An 18,911-nucleotide genomic window follows, 5' to 3' on the forward strand; every position below is an offset into this window, starting at 1 on the left:
ACAATAGAGATTTCTTCTGCCCATTGCCAGAACAGAAAGAAAAACACCCTGAAAACACTTAGAAGGTACATAATGGGGTTTCCTTTGCCTTCTTCGTAGTGTCAAGTTTCATGGACTGCTGGAGACAGAATAATAAAGCTCAGGAAAGCACTTGTGTCTGAAGCCCCATCTTCAAAGTACCATTCAGATATGAGGTGGTTTTCACATCTTTCCTGTGCAACAGTAAGTATCACAAATTCCATTTCTTACAGATGGAGAAGGACACAAGTTTAAGTGGCATGAATAATGCCGTGGAACAATTCAGTGACAAAACAAAAACTGAATCTATAGAGCTTTTCTTTTCTCCCTTGTGCTTTTTTGCATGGCCAATGGTCTGATCTCCAATGACATGTCCTCTATTCCTTCCTGCTGAATAGATTTGCTTCTTGCTTCTTCCTTCTATCTATTTTGCATAGGAGGAAAACAAACAAAATAACACTGATTGACTGAATTTTTAATAGCACAAAGGCCAACAATGAGATCGATGTTCAAAAAGACAAGTAAGTATAGTTTTCCGCCTATCAAAATATGGGCCCTGGTGTTCAACTTGGCACCTATGAAACTGGTTAAATACCTCAGGAAAATGCTTAACTTCTCACCCGTAAAGTGTTCTAACTCTCCTCAGGTTAAAAGCATATCAATAAACATCTGACTTGCCATGATATGGATTTGTTTTGGATGTCTGGCAGATGTAAAAGCCAAATGCTTTGAAGTTTCACAATGTCTTTTACATCAATAGGAGAGATACTCTGGATATATGAAGCGTTACAAAAAAGTCTATTTGCTGAAAAATACAGCCTTTGAAAATGTCTCATACTGAGCATTTGGAGTTAGTGGATACTTTTGAAGATTTTGGTTTTACTCATTATGTGTCAGGAGAAAAAATGGGGACATAGCTACTCCTTCTCACAGCAGCTGGAAAGAAAAAAATAATTAAAGTTTGTGACTTTTTTTGAATACCATGTTGCATGTATCCCAGGAAGAAAGGTGTAATTCTGCAGGAAAAACACAGGCTTTGGAAGAAATTATAAGCAACTTTATAACCTGCTTTCTGAATCAGCTGAGACTTCATGCTGAGTTTACCAAGGGTACTAAGACTGTTTGGCATGCAATTTTGAGAATCAGGCTAGGAATTAAAGGATGCCACACACCACAGGATAGTACAGAGACAGCTGTGCTTCTTCTAATTACTCTGTGCTGAACTTGGTGCTGCCATAACCAGCTTGCTTCCATTGCCTTTGATATCTGGTGTACACCCATTTCAGGAAACACCTGATTTGCCACACAGAGGATTTGTTTTGGATATCAGGCAGACCCAAAAGCTAGATGTACATCCATGTACAGATGTACTTCACTATACAGTGTAGACATACCCCAAAGAATGGTAACTATCCTTTCTGGGCCTTTTAGCTAAGGTAAACATTGTCAACACTTTTTAGATGGAACACACTTATAGCAAGCATTAAAAGACAATGCAGCTTGAGTTTTTGGATGACATTAACACAGTCATTTTTCAGACACCGATGCACTTTACTGTAAAAGACCCCGACTCATGGACCAATCAAAAAAGCCCTGCTGTCATTTCTTAATTAACCAAACTAGTTTTCTTTTAAAGGGTGAAAAAAATGTTTAAAACAAACAGTTAAGCTGTCGAATCACAGGCCAAAGTGACACACTGTAGAGTTTAAACCACAGGAAGTAATTTCTGCCACAACACAGTAGGAGGTGGTCACCAGCTTTGCCACCCTTGCATTTTAGGAAGTACCCAATATCTGCAATTCTGCATCACACATAGAAACATGTAATGCATGAGCAATATATCCACAAGCAAACTAATCGTTCATTGTTCATGCTTTAAGTGGAGTTTTACTAAGTTAAAAAATACTGTTGAAAAAAGGGAAGCTACTTGAAATGCCATGTAATACTGAAAGTCAACAGAAAAAGCCATCTCTGATCACTTTTTTCAGTATGATGTGCACAGCCTTAAAATGCAGAAGGAAAGAAAAATATACCCGTAAGGTTGTGCTATATTCTGAGCACCTGCTGCCCTATCTTAATGTGTTCTGAAAGGTTTCCTGCATATACAGGTCAATGTGTAGCCACTAAGAAATAATCTTTATGAAGCCACACTTTCTAGGGGCCCTTGACAATTCATTTCTCCTAAAAGTCCTCTGATAAATTCTTTTTTTCAACTACAAAATATTTCCTTAGAATCTGCTCCAAAATTTATTGCTGTGCAAGGCTTTCCAGTGATTCTCATAGGCAACTCAGAAACAAGCTAGGTTGGAGAAAGAGAGAAACAATGAAATTCAATAACAGTATTGTCTTGATTCTCTTCACCGAGCATTATTTCATGCTAGTTGGAGGGTCTCTTCCCCATTTGATTTTTAGCTAAAGCATGAGAGAAGTTCCAGCTTCTTAAGTCTTCACAGTTTCGCACCTCCCAGGATCAAAAGAGCAACAACAAAAGTGATTTCCCTGGAATTCAGCATTCTCTCCCCCCCCCCCTTTTTTTCTCCCCATGCTGAGCAAATCAAGATTGTTATTATCTTCTCTTCTGTTTGTAGTGTTTTTAGCTAGCAACAGAAAAATCACCTGTCATAAGGATGCCTCAGTGGCAAAACCATTTCTTTACAAACCCCAGAAAATGCATGGGAAGCTTATTCTAGCAAAGGTTATTAAATATTTGGAGTCTTAGTAACATACAAGAGAAGCAGGAAAGAGCAGTTAAGAGACCCAAGTTCTCATAACAGTTTGGTGCCCTTTTAACAAATGAGAACAAGTGGAGTTTAGAATCTAGACATTCTTTTTATGTGAAAGGCTGGACTTTTGATAGGTGAGTTTAGTCACTTTTTAACTGTGGCTTTGTGTTAGTGATAAGAGTATGTGGCAAACAGCAAAGCATGCATCATTCAGATCTAGAGGACTAGTGAGTACCACTTATCTCTATTTACCCAAAGCTGTGTCACTTGTCCTGGAAAATTTGGCTTGGACTTGTGATCTGGCTCATATCTGGCCTTTTATATACTGATAATAGCACATAGGAGTCAGTAATAGTACAAATACATATGGGGATAAAAAGGGTCTGTTCCTGCTCTCTACTGAAATCAGGTGCAAAATTGCTATTAACTTGGTTGGAAGCAGGACAGGGCCCCTACTGAAACTGAACAGTATAGAGATTGGTGGTCTAAATTCAGTGAAAGCAAGAATATTAAAAGCTCAGACATGATCATGTTACTAAACTTATCTGAACTCCAGTGACTGACTATCTACACAAATAACTGGTGGAAAATTCAAAGTAAATCAGTCAAGCTTCACACTTCTTTCACTACAGTTGGATTAAATTATTCTCCTGTATCTACAGGCATGCATATGTCAACTGCCAAGTCGCAGAGAAGCATTGTGCTTCATGTCTCAGACTGGTTGCAGAAGAAACCCTTTATGTGTAAGCTATTATAAATGGGTTACTAAACAATGTCTGAGAGCGAGTAAAAATTACTATCTGTCAACCCAAGGACTAGAAGGAATATTGAGAGTTTCTCCCACCCTAAGACAAGATAAGCTAAACTTTGGTATTTTCTTCGCTAGGCCAGACAACTCCAACTCATTCTGTTTTTCCTCTAAGGTCATTTTGCTAGACTTCTGATCATTCCTGTTTCTCCTTGGATCTACTCTATTTGATCTGTATCTTTTTTGAAGAGTAACATCTACAATTGGTCTGAGCAGAGCAGAAAGCCAACTTATAGGCAGTATTCCTTTTTACATATACCAGCCTCTTAGCCTTTTTCATCACATAAGAGATCATTGAGTCATGTTCAACTGCTTTTCCACTCTATTCCTCTCATCTTTTTCTTCAGAGCTGATATCCAGTAATTGATTAGTATTAAGAATCTCTCACTTATTTTAAAGACACAATYTGAAAAGGTTAGTAATCTGTCAGTATTGTTTTGAATTCTGCTTTTTACGCATATTCACAGTCTCTTCCAGCCAAGCCCAGGTTATAGATATAATGATTGTGCTCCATTATCTGATTTAGACAGTTCATGAAACACTGTGTGGAACCAAAACAAGGCCAGTCCCAGGCAGGACACTGTTTCATACAGGTTTACATTTTGTCAGTGAATTGTTGGTATATATATATATTCTTGATTTAGTTTTCCATCTTCTTTTGCCCCTATCCCTTTTGTTTCACCTGGACCATGCTCCCATAGGGAGACATCATCTAAGACAGTATCTTACTGCCTTGTTATCTTTCAATCGCTTACAATTAGATAGTTTGAATATATTGCCAAACCTTTGGGGGATTTGAAGATAAGCTGATAGGTCTGGGACTCCCCATCCCCACAGTCTAAAACATGAGCACCATGTCTACCCACTTGCTTTCCAACACATTGCCAAACTGTCACAAATGCTTGAAACCAGTTGCTAACAGTTTCTGTCAGGCTGTTTAAACACCCAAGGATGAGTTTTTTCAGCTCCTGCTGAGTGAACAGTTTGACTTGATGAAACTCTTTTTGCTCTCGATAAAAGTGACCCTGCTCATGTGAATCCAGACTTATGACGCCCCTGTCAGCAGGGTCCTCTTACTTGCTCAAAGTCCTGACAGAAACTGCTGGGTGGGGATGGACAGAGGAGCTTTCCACCCAAGTAACACAGTCATCTTCATGTTGTTGAGTACTAACCCTAAACTTCAGGTGGCAGTGCTGACTGGAAGATGCAAGTGAAGGATGTAAAGATGGTTTAAATAGCAAATGTATCAGAACCAGGCGTTTAGTATGTCTACCAAAAGGATGCAGAGCACTCCTTGAAGTCCACAGTCAGTTCTCACCAAATTCTCTTTGTCTTCATAAAAATCATGTTGATTAATGGTGAACAAAACCCAGCTCATGTGAATCTGGAGAGCTCCATTATGTTGCTCCAAAGCTCAAGATCCATTGACCTGTTTCCCAGTATTTCCTATTCCAGGCCAGCCCATCCCTAGCTCAAAGTCCAAGCCCTACTGTGAAGTCTTGTATGTCTAATGCCAAGCTTATCTTGACCATTATTTGATGCCATTTTTATTTCAAATTATTTTAAATTTATTAAAATGATAATCAGAAAACAGGGGTGTGACCAGCACAAAAAAACCTGATGAGAAAACAGTTTGACCCTATTCTTGGTTAAGGTTCCTTCAGCTCAGTGTACCTCTTGTAGCCAAAAGGATAAACCATGCAGCCAGCCATGCAGGTGTGACTTCACTGTTAGGGAGGTCATCTGTGCCACAGCAGCTTGGGGAAGCAGACAGCCTGATACCGCTTCTGTCTTCAGAACTGAGTGAGAACATCCTCTTCAGAAAGCATATGCACTACTGCCATATTTTCAGTCAATACAGACAGTGACAATAAGTGCTCAGGGCCACCTGATCTTTTTGGACCTTATAACTTTGCAACATATGACTTTCCCACAGTCATATGGTCAATGTTCTCCACATCAATGTAAAATGAAATTATTTCATGAAGTTTCCAAGGGCAACGTGCTTCCAAAATGACAGAGTGAGATCAGAGACTATCTTCATCTTCATTCTCTTACATGTCTAAGTAAGTCTGGATGTTTGCTACTGAATGTCACAGACCAATAGCAAGTAAAAACTGGAGCTGTAGATACTTTGACTTTGAACATCAATCTTGTTTGCTTACATTTGCTTTTCAGAAATGTTTTCATGAACTGTGTGTTCTCAGGCAAGGAAGGATGGCTTAGCATGCTCCAGAGAGAAATTGCCACATGCAGCTTGGAATTCATCCAAAATTCCCTAGAGATTTGTGGCAAAATTTTAACAGGAAATTACTGAAAGCTTTCCCCAGCTCAGGAGTGCTGTCCATGCTCTTCTTTTCTGCAGTGGAATAATCTTTAAAAGAAACCTAACTTCCTTTATTATGAAGTACTATACTGAAAAATCATCATTAATGTAAAGAGCTTTCTAGACTGGAAACCTACTGATTCTGGAACAATTCCTCTGCAGATACTCAGTCCTGTGAACTGTGGAGCAATTCATAGAGATGGAAGTCTACACTCTCTGTTGTCACATCCATCTCATCAAAAGCTTTGCTCAGGATCATGTGCGATGTCCCACATGATAAGCACAAAATACTTGTAACCCACTTAGGTTCTATTATTTTTCTTGTAGGCATCAGGAAAATGAAAATGAAAAGTGTAATAGTTCTCTATTTCACAGATAAGCTTCAGCTATCCTACATGGATTTCAGTCTAAATCTTGCACTTTTTGAATCTTCAGCTATAAAAAGTCCAAAGTTAGTGCAAAGAAATGATATTTCTCAGTTTATCACTAATATTGGGGCACACTTTGTAGAGACTATGTTTAGACTGCATTTGCTTGTGTTTTAGAAACCACAAAGGCTTTTTTCCTTTTTTTCTTTTTAACTGGCTGGCTAGAAGTTATTTTGAACCTCTTGCTTAAACAGAACAATTTACTAAGTTTGCCATGATGTTGGGATGAATTAATGTATGTTCCTAATTCAGCATTTCTCCCTTCCATAAGATGAGGTCTTAAAGATGCAGCTTAATATGCCAGAAAATGAATCAGCCTTCTGTGGGAGCCTACACCTCTAAAGTGCAGCAAGTCCTTGAACATGCTTATATTTATTAAGAACAAATACATGATGAACAGCTTAGCCTTACTGTTTATGCCAATGTATGTAGGAATCAAAACTAGATAAGGGATTAATTCCCAAATGCTATACCATTTGCACAAAGCTGCCAGAACTTACCAACACATCCAACATAGTAATTTTGTACCAAAGCCAGCGCATTAAAGAATCTGGTCCCCTATACTGMAGTTATCATAAATTTAGTGACACCTTTGGTGCCAAATGCTTGCTTTATGCCTCAAATGGAAAGCAGTTGGATGACTAGGGATCCTTTGGAAACCCTTGGATGTCAATGGGAGTTTTTCCAACAAATTGACACTCAGAGACAGCACGTGGCACAACACAGACCTGTCCCAAGAGAAGCTAACAAGTGTGTGTGTGTTCATGTATACTCCAATCCATTTCCCTCTGGGAAGTGTACTGGAAAAGACAAGTCAATGACAGAGGGCTGACACTGCAGCTTGTGGCACTCAGCTAGTTAATAGCTAGATGCTTGTATTTAGCACCACTGTCCCCTCCCAAGTATTCTCTGCTCTGTACTCGCGCCTGCTGCTGCCATAAAGAGACTGCAGCTGCGTGACTCTCTGCAGCACACTGCTAAACTCTTCCTCCTCTAGCAATAAATCACATGGCAATCCGGATTTTAATCTCTTTCTGCAATTTTAGACCTCTTAGTGCGAACTCCTTAGCCATCGCCTACCCAGGTTACCGCCTTTCACATGCAGTGCTGTTTTTAACACTCTGTGGAAAAAGAACATGGCTGAAGCACAGGTGATGATTGACAGTGTCCCCAAAAGGCTGGAAAGCATCTTGTATTTAGCCCTCTGCTGGTAAACTGAGGGTTTTCGTCTTTCTGTTCTCTCTCTCCTTTTTTTTTTTTTTTTTTTTTTAAATCTGCCTGTTTGTTATGCATGCACGCTGAAAATCAATGAGTGCAATCAGTGGGCTGCACTAACTGCGGTGTGAAAGATTCCCCATCTTTGTAGCATGAAGTTTTTTTTTTTTTTAAATCTTGTGCACTCCTGGCTCCTAACACACCTCTGCTGTCCCAAATCTTCAGCTGGTTGCCATCTGCTGCTATGCTTAGGCATTCCAGACCGGCTGAGCCCCACCTTGCTAGATGTTGTATGTGGACCATGATAAATGAAGCTGGCACTCTGCAGGACAAAGCAAATTAAATTAATCAGATACCAGTTGAATTCAACAACCTGAGCTTTGCACTGGCTGGAAAGGGCAGCAACTAAGATGAGAGTAGTTACATCTCCCTCCAAAACGAGCTCCCTGAACCACATTGGTTGTTTGCTTTTTTTGCACAGAGAGGGTTTGTTTTTACTGGCAAAGAGGAAGAATGCTTTACTCGCCTCCAGCGCCTAACCTTGCTGTAACTCAGCCTAGTAACAAAAAGCATCTGTGCGTCAAGAACTACATAAGTCTGGTGTGCAGTTGCCAAAAGCCATACCCATTTCACTGCTGCTCAGCTTGTTCAGGTGATGTTAACTCTTCGAAGCACAGTGACTTTCCCAACTCAGAATTCTCCACAAAAAAGGCTGTTCTACCTGAGGAAAAGAAGGACCAACGACAGGCGTAGCATCCTAGTACCCCCAGGTCCTGTTTCCAGAAGGTATCTTTGTCTGAACAACCCTTCAGCGTACATCAATTCTGAGCAGGTGCAAATGCACTAGAAAGTTGATAAAATTTAAGATCATGTCCAACGCCATCCTACCTCGATAAGGAAGTGTGAGATTGAATTCATGGCTCTGTCAGCTTTGCTGGTGAAACAGGCAAACAGTTCCCTTCCTTGAGCTTTACTTCCTCATTTGTAAACAAATACAGTCGACTTTGTGACAGTGCCATGGAATTTACTCACAAAGAGGGACTAAGAAGTAGATATTACTACTGTGAGTGCTCATAATTTACTACGAATACAGAGTTTGGTGCTTTCCTGAATCAATGCTCCAGACCAACCATCTTGCTAATACCTTTACTTTGCAAGGATTCAATTCATGAAAGATAGTTCATACTGTATGAGAATAAAACTGTTTTTGCAAAGCTTGTGAAAAATTCAATACAAACAGTCATTGCTGGAAGAGCAAGAGCACTCAGGAGAGACTGAACACCACTGTTCCAGTCCCGTCCCACCATTATCACAGCTAACCAGCCAGCCATCACTTTTGGTAAAGCATATAAATGCTGAAGTATCACCTGTAACTTCACATGAACATCTGCTCCACTGTTATCATGGCATTCAGCATCTGTCATTAAAGAATCACACTCCGGGCTACAGCTGTCCAGTAGTTTCCAAAAAATTAAATCTTTCACAACTATTTTACTTTACCAGAGATTTACCAAAAAAACCCCAAACAAACCACAAAATCTTCTCACTCATTTTCAACCTCTTTTGCAAAACAGTTTTTAAAAAGCATGAAATGAAAGCCAGTGTCTCAGCTCGTTGTTTGTGCTCAAGAGATGTTGGTGATGTGTTAAGAGCTAGGAATGTGCTGTGGAAACAATTCTAAATTTAAACAGTTGAGTTTGGGTAAGTCTGGAGACTGTCTAGAAATTTCTCAAGAGCAAGTTGGTTTCTAGTATCTATTTGTTCCTAGTTTTCACTGATTCCTTGACAGCAATATTTTTTCTTATTTCCATTTCTATTGCTGTTAGGTAAACATTCCTGAAGGAACAATGCAGATAAACCCCAAAATGTTAATCTTAATTTTCAAAACATCACAGAAATTTTCATTTGGCTTTGACTGAGAATAGGCAAAGACTGTAACCTTTCCTATACTATGCAGGAATTACCAAGGTTTTATATGATCAAGAAGTCAAGAAGAGACACAAGTGTGCTCCTGTGGATTTTTCTATGGAAACTCTCCCATGAAACTGACCTATGTTATTTGCTGCATTCCAGGGAAGGGCTGGAGATTTCAGCTTAAGGATACCTCTCTTCATCCTTTAAAGCAAATGCAAACATCACACTTCCTCTCCCACAGCTGATTTCCACTGAAGTTCATAGGAACCTCACAGGTTCATATTGTGCTCACAACATAAATCTCATTAAGATTTAGTTTGTGATAATGTCTAGTTTACACCTTCTAAACACTTTCCTGGAAATATTTGCAGCAGGACACTCCTGACATTGTCCTAACCCCACCAGGCATTCCTCACTGTAGAGTAGGTTGGAGACCTGTTAAAGTCTCACTCAAGTATTTTCAGCTCAGAATTTAAAATTTATATACATTTTTCAAAAGAGGACAGCTACAGGTAGATACAAATAAGGCATTTTTCTATTTCTGAAACTTGGATGTTAGGAATGCTGAAGAACGAGATTTCAGAAGAACGGCTGTTATTAAACAGAGCAGTAACTACAATTGCAAATATAACAATGAGAGAAATATGGGACTGGAAAAAATAGTTAAAACTGTATAGCCACAGTACTCAAATGAGTTTCACGATGCTTTGTGGGAGGGTGTGTTCTTTAGTTCCCTAACTCAAGAAAGCACTTAAAGATGTGGTCTACTCCAGGAATGTGTTTATGTAAGTATTTAGGATGAGCAAACTGGGTCAGACCACAGATCCATCTAGCACACTGTCCAGTCTCTTACCGTACCAAAACCAGATGCCTGGGGAAGACATTAGGAGCCGACAAATTTACCCAATACTTCTCTCCAGTACTCTCTGAGCCTCCAGTAGTTTGCAGCTCAGAAGTTATTTATATCTAAAGGGTAATCCTCAGTGGATTTTTCTTCCATGAACTAGCACAGGTTCTCCTCAAGCCCAAGTGCACTCTGAGCATCCACCACATCCTGTGGAGATGTGCTTTACAGGCTAACAATTACTGTGGGAAGAGTCACCTCTATGGCTTTGTTTTGTCCATGAAGGCTACCTTCCTTAGACAGCCACTAATTCTTGTGCTGAAACTGTGAGGAGTCTCTTCTGATCCTCTCTCTCTCCGTAATACCCATGACCTTATAGACTTCTGCACACACCCCTCGTGAAACTGTTTTCCCAGCAATAGCGTCGTAGCTTGCTTAGTTTTTCCATATCTTGCTGCCCTTCTTTCTGCTAGCTTCAGGTCTGAAAACAATAATTCAAACAGACTTGATCATGCTTAACTTTAAGGGCAAAAAAAAAACCAACAAAAAAACCCCTTTCCATTACTTCCTAAATGAAGGCACAGAAAACTAGTTTATGAATGATTAATGATTAAATGAATTTGTCATTTTTTTTCCATCTGATCCTTAGCACCAGGGATTCTAACATTCATGAATAATATTCTCTAGAATGATTCACAAAAACTGTTGGAGAAGCATGACAGTAAAATGATCTCAGGCACAAGATTTACTAGTCGCAAGTTGTAATTTTGTGGAAGGAAAGAAAATAGGTGAATGGGGAGAAAAAGAAACATTCACTCTTCTGTTAATAGGTGAACAGAAATTTACAAACACCATATGATGCTCATGGCAATTTCTGAGTATGCAGCCCAGAAATGCAGTATGTTGCAGCATAGAAAGCAGGGAGAAAATTTTGACTTTGCCTACATCACCAACGACAGCAATACTGAAACTGTATTTATAGTACCTTTCTAAAAGATAGCCGTTAATTACTATTCTCAAAGAGATGTTGCAAAATAGGTGCACTTTTATATGTACACACATATACACTTTTCTATCTTTTCATATCCTTCTGGGAGAACTCCAAACCATTTTGTAGCATTAGTTTAAATAGTGTGAGACTAATCTCCTTTTCAGAACAAAGATCTCCTGCTTGTTCATGTTGCATTAGCTCCCATACTGACCTCTAGTTCCTTGTTAAAGGCAGCACTCCCCAAAATGCAGTTCCCTGTTCCATGGTGCTGGCCATATTATTTGGATGCACAATTCTGCATTCACCTATTTTAATGCCTGCTGTATTTATGTTGACTTCATTTACCAAGTAATCCAACTTGCTGTATATGACTTCTTTTTGTCATCACTGTTTATGGCTCCACCACTCTTTATTTTATCTGCATACTTTATCAGTTTTGACTTTGCATTTGTATTGGAGTATGAATAAAGATATTGAACACCATCAAGCCTTGCAAAATTGGTTCCTGTGAACGCTCCACTGCTGTTGCTCCCGAGGAACAAGGCTCTGTTCAGCAATCTTCCTCACTAACAACAACTTTTTGAGATCTGTCAGTCAGCCAGTCCTTAATCCATCTAAGGTATACCCCACTGATAGTGGAGAGTGCTATTTTTAAACCAGAATGTTCTGCAATACTCAGTTAAGCATCTGATGACTTTTAAGTAATGTTAGATCCACACAGTTGAGCTTAACAAGTAAACTTGTAATCTCATAGAAAAAGCAAGAACGTTCTTGTTTGACAAGAGCTATCTTCCACATGGCTACTTGAATGTCAATAATTATTTTTCTCTAATACTTTAATTAATGCACTAATGGATCTCAAAGCTGGGCATGGGTAAATGCTAACCAACATTACTGTTGTTTTTAATTGCTAGGAACACACTACATTTTAGCAGCTTCCCACCTGCATCTGTAGGCCAGTGTCTCCTTAACTTGAACATCTTATCCAGCTCCTGTTCTAGTTGTTGCCCTACTGGAAGATTTCTTCAAAGTGAAGTGTGCCAGTGATTGCCTTTAATTCACTTTATATACATATGATACATATTCACTGTATCATATGCATATTTGTACCTGAAATACATTGATACATATTCAGTGTCCCCACTTCCCAGATTTATAGCTGCTAGTTAGGTTACAGAAAAAATTTACATTTCATAAATACTTGTCTATATTTATACTGCTATCTGATGGTGATATCTACAGCCAAAGAGAATGGAGCCATTTAATAAATTGCAAAGCTATGCAGTTTATTTATCCGAAGTGTGATAAATTGCTCAGCTCACCTGTTCTCTGGCCACTAAATCTGCTTCCTCTGGGACTATTAGCATTCCAAACTTCTGAGCAGCTTAGAGAAAGCATATTTTTTAAAGCCACAAAAATGTTTCCTTTTTTCACCCACAATTTTACCCATTGCCTCCCTTCAAGAAAAGGGCGGATGCACACTCCAAAGTTTGCTATAGTAAGAGGTTTAGAAGAGAAGGCTGCTACCAGCTAATGCCCACCCTTTCTACTACTTGTTTTAACCTCCTGCTGGCCTCTTGCAAAGCATGTCTGCCTTGCACTCACAGTGGGCACCGCTCCGCTCCATCCACAGCAGAAGAGCAGACTGGTGTTGTGGTTATTTAAGGTGAGGCTCAACCATAGGTCTTAGGAACAGTGCAGGATGATGGAAGGATTTATCAGTATATGTTTGTGGCGCACACAGCACTCAAGTTGGGAGATCCGGTGTGACCTCTACTAAAGCAAAGCTTCAAAAAAACAGCCATTCCAGGCTGCCATATGAGTTCCCCATGCCACAAACTTTGTATTTTTCCTCCTAAACAGAGAGAACCGAGTTCCACTTTACCAGTAGTTTCCTCACATCTCTCTGTTTCTCAGAACAGACTGCTGTAGCATCCTGAACTTGCTGTAGGGAATTTTAGAAACTTCTGAAACAGAAAGATCTAAAAATCACAGCTTAAACATTTATCGTGGTATTAAAAACATACATATTTGAAGCCTGTATTTTATCAGGACTGCACGCTCCGTTTTTAACGCCTTATTTGGCTGTGTCTTACCCTGGTAAAACAATAGCATCGAAGTGCTCCAGAGCCTTTCATGAATCACTAACAGCTCTCTATGACAAGGGCAAAGTCCGTTATTCACAGTTTACAGATGGAAGATGAAAGCACAGAGAGGCTGAGTACTTGCTACTGGCGAAACAAGTGACTAACTCACGTTCACCATGTTTTAGATTAATGTCCTAACAGTTAGACCCCTTTTTTCCTCTTCTCATTACACTTCCCTCTGTGCCAGACGGGCATACATTTAAAACTGCGATTAGCCAGAATAAGAAAGTACCAAACTGAACTCTCAGAAAGGTGTCAGTCTTCTGGAGCAAATATTCATATTTCCATGTCTGGGGATGCACACTTAAAATTTACTCTGCTTCTCTTCCTGACCAAATCATTTGCCATGGTGATTACAAAAGCAAGCACAAATGTACAAGCAGCGGTATGTAGAAGTGTCAATGACCATGGATAGGACTTTTTTTCTACATGTTTAGCGTGCAGCCAGCTTGATCATAGAGTGCTGTAGAAAAACTTCTGCTTCTCTGACTGGGTTACTACAGCTTGGTTAAAGCTTTTCTCAACTGATTTTCTACAGGGAACCCCAAGCTGAACTGAAATGTCACCTTTCTCCTGTCTAAGAAACAGTGTAACTTTTGAGGACTGACCTTATTTTAGCTAACTGGGGTGGAGGAGAAACATCATCTAACTCATGTCATGTGATTCATCCTGATGGTGCAAAGCTTACATTAGAAATACACTGTTCTGCGCCTGATAAACTTTTGCAGTACTCCAAGTGAGAAAAGTTACCTCAGAAACTGGTATGGACAACCTGTTGCTCTGCAGAACATATAAACAAACAAATCAGTTTGTGGACTCAGATTCAATCTTAAAACAAGGCTATTTCTGACACTGTAGTTAAATCCTTTGAAATAGAATTCAGTGTATGTATTACTATAATATATTTTATTTATAGTTGGCCTAGCAGGCTTTACAGAAGTAGAACCCATAAAGGAATATATATTGAAGGTCAGGATTCCTTAAAATCAGCATAAACTTAGTGTAAAAGGCTACTATATAGCAGATAATAATTTTATGCCCATTATGGCCTCATTGATGTGAAATGCAAAGCACCAAGAAACATAGAATCTGAGTCACTTTGGTACGCGGCTGGAGCACATCATGTGGAGTGGAAATGGATGCCACTTGGTTTTCTGTTAGTTATATCGCAGACAAAGGAAGAAGAAGAAGTAATATAAACCATATAAACCAATTTTTTTAATTTGAAGACAAATTTTTTTCGGACTCATATATAATTGTAATACAGTTAGCACTTCTGCAGTGTAATTCTTATACTTGTTGACATAGAACTCCCAAATCAGAGACAGTTGTGAGAATTAGCTCTAGAGGAACGTTACTAATGTTTTAATGCTGGGAATTAGTAATGCCTAATCTGCTAGAAAACTTTCAAACAGTTTTTAAAAAAGCAGCTATTTTCCACTGTTTGAAAATTAGACAGTTATAATATTTTCCTCCCATAACCAATGATATCATTTACTCTTATACAGGAAATATTTTAGGGAGAAAAAAGTATTTAGTTTACAGCTGGTTATTTTAAATCTCCATGGGCCTATTAGCAGAATAAAAGACTTAAGAAAAACAACTTGGTACAGCAGCAGCCATTCCTCTAACTACAAAGGAAATCTATAATCTGTGTCAGCTATAGTAAAACATAACATCTGTTGATCGTTGGTGAAACTGGGGAAGAGAATCTTAAAATCCTAGCAGGTTCTGTCATTTTCTGTCTTTTCACCTCAGATCTGAGATGTATGGTCATCGGCACGTACCGTACCATCCGACTCTGACACAGCTGCATTAACATATCAACCATGGAAAAGAAAAAGAGCTGGATGTCACTTGGAACAAGGACAGGCTATGTGGGGTTAGCAGATGAGCAGTGGTCACAGAAACACAGGGCTTTTGACGTGATGTGTTTGCCTTGCTAGATGAGCTGGCAATTTCTATATGCCATGATGATTATGTTTTTTAAATACTGAGGCCCGATCCTCACTAGGTATCGTTGCCCACACTCCACTGAGGTATGCACCAGCTGAGCCTGTAGTTCACTCCAAATTAGATTTTAGCACGAAATGTGAAAACAGAAGTTTTAGCTAAAATGGGGCAAAATTCTGCCCAAACTTTACCCCTTGGCAGGATGCAATTCAGCAGAGGATTTGTCTCAAAGCATGTGCTCAGCTATGGAGCTCAGGTGACAGTTTAATACTAGTAGATCAAATAATCAGACGGTTTTGATAATGCACGTTTTTTATTTAATTGTGTTAGCAAGTAATAATATCAGAATTATTTTCTGCAGTAAAAGCCACCCTGCAGCAGATCATTTTGCTATAACTTCTTAATCAGCTTAGCTAAAACTCCCACAGTGTGAAAATATCCTTTTTAGCGGAGTACTGATTTTCTCCTGCAGTCTCCCCTCCTCCCCATTTATTTCTCTTTTTCTTCTCTATCATCAGTCTTTTAAGCATGCCACTGTGCATTCACATTTTTTTCTGCACGTGTCAGCTCAATGCACTTCATCAGAACTCTCATTCTCAGCCAAATCCTACAAAACAGACTTTAACCAGTCATTTCCCAAAAGGAAAACTCCATGAAGAACTTCTCAAAAGCCATGCTTTCTAAATGCTTTCCAGCCACTGTGCTGGAATCTCCCCTTGCTTCAGTAACTCACAGCTCCCCCAGCTACAGACAAAAGAGCAAGTAAAATGAAACTGACTTACTGCTATGGCTTGGAGCCTTTCCTTGTGCAATTCTGCTTCCGCCATCCTGGAGAAAAGGACACAGGAGGAGAGAGAAGGAGACAGGAAAAAAAAACCAACAACAAAAAAAACAGAACACACACTGCAGTCACCAAGGGGAACTCAGTTACACCACAGAGTAATTGCAGAGAAAGCCGAGCTCCTGCGTAGTAGTCAGCCACTTTTAGAGGCACTGCAGACTGGCTCACGGTAGGATCATTTTAGTCACTGGACCAGTGCCTGCCTTGCTGCCTGTCTCCCAGCTGTATTGCTAACTGCATTTCATTGCTGCTTCTGTGTGCTGTTGCTGTCACACAAGCCATGTATGCACGCTCCAAGCAGCTGAGTACAGGGATAGCTTGCATGGCTATAATTTTTTGCATTGACGTCTCAGCTCGTTTGCTCCTCCTATGGAGCGCTGGGTCACGACAGGAGCTCGACATCAGTAGCATGCACAGTAATCAAAACCTGCATGAATGCAGCAGAGGCAGCAGACAGCCGTCCCACAGCGTGCCCTTCAGTGAGCCGTGCAGCAAGGAGGGAAGGCACATGGCACAGCAAGCGGGAGCCATGGAAGAGTTAGCCACTGGCCACCTCAAGTCTAAACTGGCTTGGCTGAAGGAAAGGGCATGGATGGCAGGAGAAGGGAGGGTGTGAACCGTGGAGAAACAATACAAAAGCACAGCAGTTTGTGAATGTGATTGTAAGAAGGCGTGCTTTAAGAAGCTGCTACAGAGGTGGGTCTTTAAGAGCGTGTGTGGAAGGGAAGGGAAAAAGTATACATACACTTCTTACATGCATTACGCATTAAAACACTGGAACGACAACATCAAATACTCAAAGTGACAAAGCAACATGTAAACACAGTGTGAACGAAGACCTTGGGTGTCTTACAGACAGGGAAGGAAGCAGGTGAGGAGTGGAAGGGAAGCCTGAATTATTGTCATGAAGGCACCCTTTATTTCAAGCATGGGTCTGGTTTCACATGCTTCACTGGCAACCTCTTCACATATCTTTTTGTATGATCTCCTATCTATTTTGTTTTCTAATAAACACCGAGGAAGCTGTCCTCTCTCCCACCACCCGATCCACTGTGTGCCTCTACAGTGGCGTTCTTGCAGGCGACCCGACTGGCTGGAAAACTTGGAGCCACGATAGCCACCAAGGGCTAGAGGGCTGACAGCAGCATCCTGCTGCTGTCCCTCTGTGAGGAGCAGAAGTGCATTTTGCAGGCTATAATTTTGGTTTTATAACCACATGCTGACAACAGAGGAATGGGGAAATTCCATTGTTTTGGAGGAGAGTGCTCTGGAGGTCACCCTTCTGCCCAGCACTCTCCTATGTGCCTGCCCCTTTTTGTGCCGTCTGGCCTGGCACTTTACCTCTCTGCTTGCACTCCTATCTCCCCCTCCAGACATTCTCCACTTGCATCCTGTTTCCAGCTCCAGTATATGTCACTTGCTGCAAACTCCTTTTAAAGGTAGTGGCAAGTTCCACACTGCTAACCCAAAATGTTCTGCTTCCTCAAATATTTCCACCTTCTGGTCCCACTTCCCTTATGGGTGCCAGCCTCCTTGTCTCATGACAGCATGTAAGAGTGACTTCTGGCCCTGCTCTGTGTCCTTCAGGAAAGAGGTCCTTTGTTGGACAGAAAATTCACAGAACATTATGTAATTCAGGTAGTCCCTGTGGTCAAAAGGCACAGTTTTACTGCAGTATCCCAAGTGAAGCAGTATCTCTAAGTGGGGGTCAGGGATGGGCTCACAGCTAGGGGAAATGCAACGATTTCATCTTAAATCATCATTTCAATCTACCAGCTTTGTTTAAATAATCTGTTGGATGACATCTGTCCTATAGTTTATTCACTCACTTTTAGCCTCTTCTTTTTTTTGTTTTCAGTGACCACATATTGTTGCTTATATTACTACAGCTGGTTTTGAAATATCCTGTCACACAGGATCCAGACATCTATACTCCTACATACGCACAGAGAACATACATCAGCAACTCCTACGAACACTTTCAAGTTATGCAATTAAATCCATTCTCATGTTTTGCTGGTAGGCTTTGCCCTGGGGAGGAATTCTGCTACAAGCTACATCCAGCAAATTCAAGGGTATGCCACTGGTGTGAGCTACGGCTGGGGCTGGGACAGTGAGCCTGTTCACACCACGACCTTCAGTCGTACTTAGATTCGGGCAAACCTGAATGCAAAGTGCTCTGTGCTAGACTGTCCTCTTTACCTTCCAGATGGCACTCAATCAGCAAAGCATTTAAACATATGTTTAAGTGCATTCAAGGTACTAATGTTTACATGTGTGTGTGATCCTTGCACCTCATACCAAACCTCGCAACGGGCCAATGAAGCACAGCAACTACAACTTTGCTCAGCATTGTATTTGCTCTGTGTTTATCCTCTCTCCCGTTTAACTGAAATGCTTGTTGCAGGAGACAGGGAGGGAAGATGAACCTTAGCAAGTGCTGGAGCTTCCCTGGCCCTAGAGAAACTCTCTGTGGGGCTGCACACCTACACCCACAGCAGGCCTCTCTGGGCACCGGAGTGATCGGCACGAGGTGTGAGCCTGCTGTAGCCTGTGGGAGCGGACTGGAGGAAGAGTGGGGAGAGAGATGTGACCCAGAAGGCTCTCTTTGGGCTCTTGACATGTAAGGGGGATTCTGGACATTAGTTAAGTTTGCCAAGCAGAGTTTATTTGATGAAACAGAAAGACCAAACTGTTTTGAGT

General features: G+C 40.5%; 1 protein-coding gene across 1 annotated transcript in view; it reads right to left on the reverse strand.

The window, feature by feature from the left end:
* LOC112978318 (paralemmin-2-like) overlaps positions 1–16,507 on the reverse strand; it is a gene marked incomplete at its 3' end in the record, with an annotated part of 121,979 nt that extends 105,472 nt beyond the window's left edge. The window contains exon 1 of the mRNA XM_026091696.1: positions 16,150–16,507. Coding sequence (XP_025947481.1) covers positions 16,150–16,194 — 45 coding nt within the window. The remainder of the gene's footprint in view (positions 1–16,149) is intronic.
* Positions 16,508–18,911: the final 2,404 nt, after the last annotated feature.

This window comes from Apteryx rowi, unplaced genomic scaffold, assembly GCF_003343035.1.
Source record: "Apteryx rowi isolate R43461 unplaced genomic scaffold, aptRow1 scaffold_918, whole genome shotgun sequence".
In the NCBI taxonomy this organism is placed as follows: Eukaryota; Metazoa; Chordata; class Aves; order Apterygiformes; family Apterygidae; genus Apteryx; species Apteryx rowi.